The sequence below is a fragment of the Oikopleura dioica genome, chromosome PAR (genome assembly GCF_907165135.1).
Source record: "Oikopleura dioica chromosome PAR, OKI2018_I68_1.0, whole genome shotgun sequence".
NCBI lineage: Eukaryota > Metazoa > Chordata > Appendicularia > Copelata > Oikopleuridae > Oikopleura > Oikopleura dioica.
Genome location: NC_137293.1, coordinates 5348836 through 5358221, shown reverse-complemented (window position 1 = coordinate 5358221; position 9386 = coordinate 5348836). Strand labels below are relative to the sequence as shown.

At 40.3% G+C, this 9386-nt stretch overlaps 1 protein-coding gene across 1 annotated transcript; it reads left to right on the top strand.

Annotated features, from left to right (window-relative positions):
• The first annotated feature begins 6252 nt into the window (after positions 1 to 6252).
• LOC145704369 (vitamin K-dependent protein Z-like) lies at positions 6253 to 7030 on the top strand. The gene is made up of 3 exons (XM_081781819.1): positions 6253 to 6580; positions 6726 to 6841; positions 6910 to 7030. The coding sequence occupies exons 1-3, from the start codon at positions 6334 to 6336 to the stop codon at positions 7012 to 7014; spliced, it is 468 nt and encodes a 155-aa protein (XP_081637945.1). The 5' UTR covers positions 6253 to 6333; the 3' UTR covers positions 7015 to 7030.
• Positions 7031 to 9386: the final 2356 nt, after the last annotated feature.

The following is a 9386-nucleotide window of genomic DNA, read 5'->3' as shown; positions in this document are numbered from 1 at the left end:
GAACAGCATGAAACATCGTGCATTTTTGAACAATAATTTGTATCTCAAAAAAGTTATCAATCATTTTGCGCATGCTCTTCTTTTCCAAACACTTTTTGAGAACGACACTTTGAAGGAAGATTCAAGAGTCATTTTTGTCGCTAGTGGTGCTCATGGATCTGCAAAGGGTGATGGTTCTTATTGGAAAACGTATGCTTCGGAAGAATCAGCAAAAGGAGCGCTTGGAGAAGGCCCTTCTTTTCAGGCTTATGCTGAGAGGCTAGGGTGGGCACATGATGACATGATGATTTTCTTGGCTTCTTATTGGCTTATGCGAAGAATAACTATTTTTGATTGGTCGTTAGTAGTTCCTTAAGAAACAATAAGGCAAGTATCGTTTAGTTACGTTTGAGCCAATAAGAAGCTTGAAATTGAAGCCTTAGCCAATCAAAAAGGATAAAAAAAAATTGTAACTGTCCACCTTCGCAAAAAGCAAACTTGCAAACATCCTGTATTCGCGAGAACTCGCAAGGAAGTATCCCAAGATGACAGTTTTATCTCTCCACCCTGGCGCGGTAGAAACGAATATCGGAGGGACAGTGAAAGAAAAGTGCGGCTGCTGCGGCAAATTCTTATCATGACAAGGTTCCAGTCAAATTAAGGGATCGTGAATTTCGGGCAAAAGAGTTCATCAGAACTCCAAAAAAGTGACTTCAAAGAGTCAAAGAGTCCCTTTGAAGGCTTTTGTCTTAGAAAGCATAAACAACTGTCCGAGATACTTCCGGATTGGAGATTCCTTCAAGCAATGCTGCTTGAGAAGATTTTAAAAAGGGATCAAAAGCCAGATTGGTTTCCGGATCTTGAGTCACAAGTTATGGCTTCTCTATCCATCACACGGGTCATCCATCTTATTATCTTCTACAAGGGGGTCTTCAGAATTCATAATTGCCATCATGATGCAGCATCATTGATGCTTGATTCTGCGCTCTGGTTGGTCAATCAGTTAAATCAGCCCGGTCGTTATTGAAAGACCCCCTTGTAGTAAAAAGTCTTCTGAAAAAAATATTCAATGCCCACGTGACAAATTGGCAATTGAAATTGAACACAACATAATTTGGTAACGATATCCCCCGACCCTGAAATTTCCTCATTGAACGTGACTGAAACCTTAATCATAGCTGCATCTTCACGTGCTGCAAAAGTTGCTTCCGGACTCCAGCTCAGGATTGGTGCTTTTTCGTTTAGCAAAAATGACTCTTGGGTTGTCTGAAAACGTAAAAAATGGGAGTCTAAGAATCGATAATCCGCGATTATCCTCCTAGACTCAGTAATCGCGCGATTCGAACTGCATCATCTCCCGCTGAGTTGTTATCAGTCGATTCTTTAGAAGAGTATAAACCCGAGGCGTGGCAAGTTCGTCAATTACGCTCATCACAATCAAGGAGTTGTCTCCCGAAAGTAATTAGACCCATCTTTTCGAGAGAAAATAAGGGGGCGAATTGAGGTTGAAAACCTGAGTCAGGTTCTGAAGAAAAAAATGAAAAGCCGCGTAGCGGCTTTTTGAAGAACGAAGCCGCAAGGCGGCTTCGCAAACTAAATTTAATTTATATCTTAATAATGGCGAAGCCGCTTTGCGGCTTCGGCTTCAGAAAAAGCCGCTACGCGGATATTTATTTTTTTTTTCTTCAAAACCTGACTCAGGTTTTCTTTTCAGGTTCCTTATCAAAATGAGTCTGAATTGAAAAAAAGCCCGTAAGAAGGGAGCACAAACAAGTTTGATGTGCATTTGCGATCCAAATTTGACCTCTGGAAAATACTATGCTGATTTGAAAGAAGCTCCAGTCAAAATTCGAAGCAACAGAATGAAACTCGATGAAATCCAAAGCCAATTATGGAAACTTACGGAAGATTTTTTGAAAGGAGCGGATTATAGATTTCCATACGATTATGACTCATAAAAGAAGGATGAAAGTATAAACTATAAATTGTTTGATTTTAGAATTTTTAATCCATCGATTCGAAAGGAGGACACGTTAGGTCAAAAATCTTTTCATTGTATAAATTGACAGATTGTTTATGTTTTTGTCTGACCGGGAATTTGAAGCGCGACCAACTGGTTTACTGATTAGATGGTTTTAAGGGGGTGCTAAGGGGGTTTCATTCCTAGGGAAAATCTCCTCGATGTTTATTTGAACACTTAAAATGCATGTAATGATCCACATCACAATCCCTAAAAAGCCAATTGCGCCAAGATCAAATCAAGCTCCACGCAGAAGACGGAAGCTGTAATAATCTCGCACTAGAATCGAAAAAAACAAACGATGATGTTAGAAATCCGGTTTCGCCTGGCGAAATTAAGTTTGACGTAACAACTGCTCAACCACGCGAATTTGCCAAAATCTACCACGAAAATCTTCACTTTTAGCCGTATTTCACGTCTTTCAATAATTCTAGAGTACCTTCAATCGTTCAATTTTCATGCTTGAAGACATGTTTCGTCGAGAAAGTTATCCGAAACGAACATAACATCCAGAACTTTTTGAAATATTGAATTTCCGGTCTGAATTTTCCGTTCATAAAAAGTCAAAACTGAAAATTCGGCGAGACAAAAGCAGATGTTAAATTTTTCGAACTCTAAATATTTGCGCCTTCTTCGCAGGAACGAAAATCTGTAAAATGGTTTTTACGTCGCACGTTGATTATATAAACGAAACACCGTAGCTGTTCGGATAGATGCTCCAATTTTTATCCAAAATAGAAAAAAGGAGCTAGGACTGAACTCCAAGACCTGTAAAGAAAACCTGAGTCAGGGTCTGAAAAATATATTTGCGTAGCGGCTTTTTTAAAGACCGAAGCCGCGAAGCGGCTTTGCCGAAATAAACATCACAATAATTTTAAAATTATGGCAAAGTCACTCCGCGGCTTTGTTCTCAAAAAAGCCGCTACGTGGCTTCTGATTCAAGCCGTTTCAAACACCTTTTCTTGACAGAAAGATACGGGATCCAAAGGGTAATTAGGCGTCGAATAAACTGCCACCTATTAGTTTAAAGAGGGCGTTTCTGCATCGTGTCTATCAATGTCTAACTCTCCTCATCCTTTCCAGCTCCCTCGAAAAGCCCAAAGCTTCCCTCGTACATAGTTCTAGCAAGAGACTCCGGAACCCACTATATATATGTACACTTTATTATCAGCCACCTCTCCCCGGCTTTATCGTCGTTTTGGTCCCTTGTTGTCTGTTCCGCGATAGATGCATTTACATTTGAATCAAAACAGATTTGTTTTGTGTATCCGTTTATCGAGGGAGAAGTCGTAGGAGCCAGGAGTGATAAGGAGCGAAAAAGGGTTGATAAAACCGACGCGAATGTGAAAAGACGGCGATAGCAGCTAGTACGCAAAGCTCGTACTGCTCGAAGAACTGGGGATTAGTCCCGAGCAACGTATGAAAAAGGTGATTAAGGGGATATCTCAAAAAAAGGTGACAAAGGAACGAGAAATGGAACAATCGCTTCCTGGGGCCCCGAAAAAAGCGAAAAAAATTTTTTCGCAAAATGTTTTTCTGAAATCTGATTGGCCAACGGCTCGAATGTGGAAATCTGATTGGTCAATATTTTCCATCAAAATTTTGGCTTATTTTCGAGCCAATCAAACAGCGACTTCTCAGAAATCGTGCCTGTTTTTGAACAGATATTTTCGACTCGTTTTTAGTTAATAATTCGGAAATCCTCGCGTATTAGCAGTCTCAGCCGAACAACAACAAATCTAAACGGCTTCGTTTTACTCACGCTTGCTGTTTTCTCGAAAGTCGAACATTGCTCAATTGATCCGGGATGATCTCGGCTTAGCGCATCTAAAGATCAAGTGTTAGGCCTTTTCTTGTAAGTTTCAATACTCTTATAAAATGACCGCCCCGCTCTAGTGCAGGGTTTGTTGAAGGACCCCCCGGTCAACAATTTTCCTCAAAAAATCAAAAAATTCAAAACAGCCATATTTTGGCTTCTGAGTGTGCTTCGAAGTTAAATGCATCATGAAAACTTGTCTGGAGTAATTTTTAACCAATAAAAATCCAAAAAATTAGCAAAATTTGGACTATTTCGTCATTTTTCGTCAAAAAGTTCAATTTTCAAACGCGATTTTGAGGGTGTTAGAGACGAGATAGACCCTCAAAAAATGGAGCCTCAAAATCGTTTTTTGACCAGTAGAATCCATTTCCGGGGTCAAAATTTTGAAATTCCGAAAAAAGATTTTTCGAAAATTGTTGCCGGGGGGGTCCTTAATCAAGAGAGAAAAAAAGGTATCTCTAGCGGAAAAAAATGTGTTGTATAAACAGGCTTATGAATATAATCGTTTAACTAAGATTCTCAGACTTGTCACAGCTGAAGGATTTTGTTTTATCAAGAAAGAAGCTGTGATTTCCTCTCATGAAAGCTTGATGAAATCCTGGCGATGTTGGAATATTCAAATTTCGATCGATTTTTTAAAGAGTTTTTATATTTACCCCCTTCTGAAATAAAAGTGACAAGTGTATTTAGCACCTCCAAACGAAAATATTTGCCAATTTACAATAACAATTAAAAAATCAAAAGAAATTTTCGCGAAAAATTTCTCACTTGCATCTAAATATTGTTTTTAAGAAAATTTTGTATTCCAAATTGCTTCGGAACGGTTGGTTTTCTCGCAGTTTTTAGCAAAATATATGAATTTAATCATATTTTATATTTTTCAATATTATTTTCCGCAACGAAAATTATGCCCTCGTTCTCATGAAATCCGCCGCAAAACACGATCTATACGAGAAAATATAAGAACGTTTAGAAGCATTTTAAACCTTTAGACGTTCCATGGGGGCCGTTTCGGTAAAAACAAACAAACAGGATAAAGCTTCAATGACATGGCTCTCTGATGCAAAGGCAGCCGCTTATGACGGCAAAAAATCGCGCAGCTGGCAGCTACCTTACCGGGTTTAATGCGTTAGAATCTGGTTTTAAGCCTTTTTTTGAACTGGAAGGTGTTTAAAAAATGGATAAGGAGTCAATAATCTGAATTTTTTGAATAGTAAAATTAATCAACTGACAGTTGCTGTCCGATGAGCACATTTCTGACAGTTCTGCTTATGTCTATCGAGCAAATTCGCACTTACAAATGACTATGTATGTATGTGCATTGACTTTTTATCAAGAACACACGTTTGGGCGAAATTATCAAGGGGAAGGGCCTTATTCTTACGTGGAACTAATGATAAACATTACGTTTTTACGCAAAAATGATGAAAACGACGAAGTTAACTTTTGACTGTTTTTTGGATTTGACGCAGATGACTAGAATTTTGAACTCTGAATTTCAAAAAATAGAAGAATCGGATCGGTAATTGAAAGTAAAAGAGTTCGAATTCTGGGTCGGAAATGGGCTTCTCAAATTTCAACCCGTTGATTGCTTGAGCTGGAAATTACCAGTTTGCGTTTTTATCGCGCATTGTCGAGCTATTTCCCGGACGAAAAATGCATTTTTTTGCACTTAGAAAAGCGTCTAAATGAGAGTTCTTTTTATCGACCCAAAAACTGACTTATCTCTTCCACGAAAAGTTCCAGTTTTTTCGCGTTTTTTTTTTACAGTAAAAAAAAAACTTCAAAATTTTAAGCCAAGAATCCTGACTCAGCTGCGAATTTCGAAATTTTTCACGAATATCGATGGGCGGGGAGTAATCTTGGAAACAATATCTTGAAAATATAAAAGTTGTTAATACAACTTTATCATGTTTCTTCAACAAGCGAATGCGGCTAGAGATAAGGTATGGTATCCTTATCCTATCTCTCTATTTACAAGGGTATTCAGCGGCCAAAAAATTCACTGTGATTTTTATCAAATTCTCCAGCGCTGAGGAAAAAGTTAAAGCCGTCAATTTTTCTCCTCCGAGAAAACACTGCGCTGAAGATGAGCTGGCAACAAGCTTGGAGGGGTAGTTTATTCAAGTTCATGTGATATACGTTGGCTGTCTGGATAAACACACCAGCCAGGCAACATGCGTTTCATGGTCAGGAGGGGTAACGGGTGTAATAGAACGAAACTGATTCGATTTGTCCAGCCTGGCGTGATGTATTTTTTTAGAAAAAGGATGATGAAACTAAGATTGATTTATTCTTGCATTTTTTCATAATGAATTTCACGTCTTGGAAAGAAACAGTTGGATTTGAGAGCATATTTTCGTTAATTTTCCATGCTCAGCAGGAAGCCCACGTGATTTGGTTCGATTCGTCATCACCTGCTGCGTTTCCCATTATAAATAGAAGTCTCGGGCCAAATAAAATCAAGCTCAAACAAACACCTTCTCAAAAAAGAGAGAAAGCCAGAAAAGGCGAAATGAGGAGCGTTCTTCTTCTTCTTTTCGCGATCGCGGCATCCGTGATTATTCCAAAGGACGAAGCTCTTGCGTTTCTTTGGAAAAGAAATCGGAGAGCTTCAGGGGCTTGGTCGCTGGAAGAGCTCTGGGGAGGCAATTTGGAGCGAGAATGCATCGAAGAAACTTGCAATTTTGACGAGTTCGTGGAGATCTTCAGTGATGAAGGACACACAGTTCTTTCCAGAGAATGTCAGGATATATTGAACGGTAACGTAGTTCTTTTCACTTGTCAACTTCACCATCAGCATGACTATCGCCGTTATCTTTTATTTCCAAATAAAAATAAATCACAAAAAATACATAATTTAATTATCCTTTTTTATTTATGGCTTCTCTTAATTTTATTCATTAGGAAATCGTTACGATACAGTTCCGTCTGACTGTCTTAGTGGACTCATTGGCCGCTCAATGAAATCTGGTGGCTCTGACTCTGGCCCAGATCTTGAAGAATTCTATCAGCGATTTCAGGTAAACCAACAATTACAATTTTGGTTTCAAAACCGTCAATTTCATTGTCGAATCAATATATTTTTCAGACGGGCGTAGTAAACATGTACCAAGAAGCAAAAGAAGGCGTTCAATCCGTCGACTGGAAAGGCATCTACGAATCTGTCGCTAAAATTTTTGATCCTGATCAATAAATTCCAATAAAATCAGCATCAATAAACAAGACTTCGATTTCATCATTCGGAAAATCAGGGTCGATTGGACGGGCACAGGGAACTCATCATTTGCATCGGAAATCGAAAACTCCCGGGAGTCCCAGGCTAATCCATATTGAGCCCAGTTGATGTCATCGAGAGTGATTCTAAATTAACGGCGTCATCGTTTTTCTATTCAAAGTTCGTATTTATTATTTCACGGCCAAGTTGTATTATCATAACTTGGTCCAAATTTTGGACTCCAAAACGTGGGTTGAAAGCGCCTTGAAGTTTTCCTGAAGATATGTACTGTTATTATGCACGTTTTATCTGGAAGAAGACACTTGATCAGCTGGAAAGGCATCCCTGTAATTTCGAAACGTTTTGTTTTAAGAACACTAGAAAATTTTTTGAACGTGGGCTTGTTCTGTAGAAGCCCCCGTATAGGAGGGAAAGTGTAAGGAACCGACAAAAAATGCCGACCAATTTTGCGTGGACATTTTCATCCAATCTGAAGCTGGCATTCGGCGAACTCGTCGATCAGCAGCCTAGTAGCCGCCCAAGCAAAATTTGTCGAGATTTTTTTGTCGACTCACCCTCTAGGAATTTTCTAGCGGCTCTTTTAGAGATAAAGTTTGATGAGGGAAATAATTTTACCAGAGGACGGAATTACAAAATTACGTTATCCCCGCTAATTTGCTATAATCAGGGGGCATGCGAGTTGTTCTCCTTAGACCTTTTCTCACATTGCTTCCGCTAAAAAGTGGTGATAAGAAAATTGCGATTGATCCCGGGCTTTTTATCTCGCACCTCGCGTTTTTGAGCTGTTCGCTTCAAGCAATGGCGATTTTTTTGTTTTTTTTTTTATATTTTGAGAAACAACAGTCTCAACGACGAAAAGAACATACCGTTTACTATCTTTGGTACAGTTTATTTATTAAATATTTTCACTAAAAATTTTTGCGTTCAATACAGGGAACCGCGATTGAGTTTTCTTATTTTCTAAAATATGGCTTTAGTCTGATGCAGAGTTCGAAATTTCCCGCGCCGCAAGCTCCCGCGAGCCCCCGCGGGAGCGGGGGGGAGCAAAATTTCTCCCGCGCCCCCCGCTCCCCCAAGATATTTGGATATTCTTTCCCCCTCCCCCCCGCTCCCTCATGATTTTCTCGTGATCTTTCCCCCTCCCCCCCCGCTCCCGCCGTAAATTGTTCGTTCCCGCCTTCTTCCCGCCCCTTCCCGCGCCGCGAAAACTCAAAAATGCTCCCGCGGGGCTGCGGGAGCAGCGGGGAAGAAGGTTTTTAAATTTAAGGGGCTTGACAAAGCTGGGCTCGGCAACCTGTGTCAGGAACAGACACAGGAACAGGAAAAAAAAATTCTGTCCCACATTTTACACAGGTACACAGGCAGGTTTTTTTACACAGCTCAGGTAACAGGTTACACAGGTCAGGGCCTGCCTAAACAGGTCTGAGCAGGTCAGAAAACAGGAAACAGGCCCTGAGACAGGCCAAAAAACAGGATATTTCTGTGAAAAATATTGCAAAAGAAAACAAAAAGACGCGAATTTATCGGTTATTTTGACTAGTTAACTCTTTATACCGTATATTATATAAATTATACGTCTTTCGCTATTGATTTCTTTAAACATCTTCCCTGATTTATGCAGTTCTTGACCAGGTTACACAGGAACCTGTCTATGGTCAGGACCTGAGCGGGAAAAAACAGGCCTGTTTTAGTCAGAAACAGGAACAGGAACAGCATTAGATAAATTTTCCCCCCGATTTTACACAGGTACTCAGACAGGTTCCCCAAAAACAGGAAACAGGACCTGTAACAGGTTTTTACACAGCTCAGTTTGCCGAGCCCAGTGACAAAGGCCGGGGAAGTCTTAGTTGATCAATCTTAGTTTCGTCCCCAACCCCACCCACCACCATTCAATGTGAAATTAATATTGTTCATGTTCTTAGCTTTGTTATGGTTTTTATTTATTTTTTCAATTTTATTTCTCAATTGTCGAATTATCTAAGGGGCCTGACTCAGGCTTCTTCCTGAGTGAAGACCTTTTTAAACCAGCCCTCACGTTGATTTTTCTTTCCCGCGGGCTCCCGCGGGAGCAAAAGAGAGGGGGAATCCTTCCCGCGCCCCCCGCTCCCGCGCAAATTTTCAGGCCTTTTTCCCGCGCCGCCCTCTCCCGCGCAAAATTTTTAGACCTCCTCCCCGCCCCCGCTCCCGCGCAAAATTTTTGGACTTGCTCCCGCTCCCCCTGCTCCCGCGAAAAATTTTCGACCTTGCTCCCGCTCCCCCGCACCCGCAAAAATTCGCGGGAATTTCGAACTCTGGTCTGATGACCTCCTTATTTTTCATTTTTTTAAATG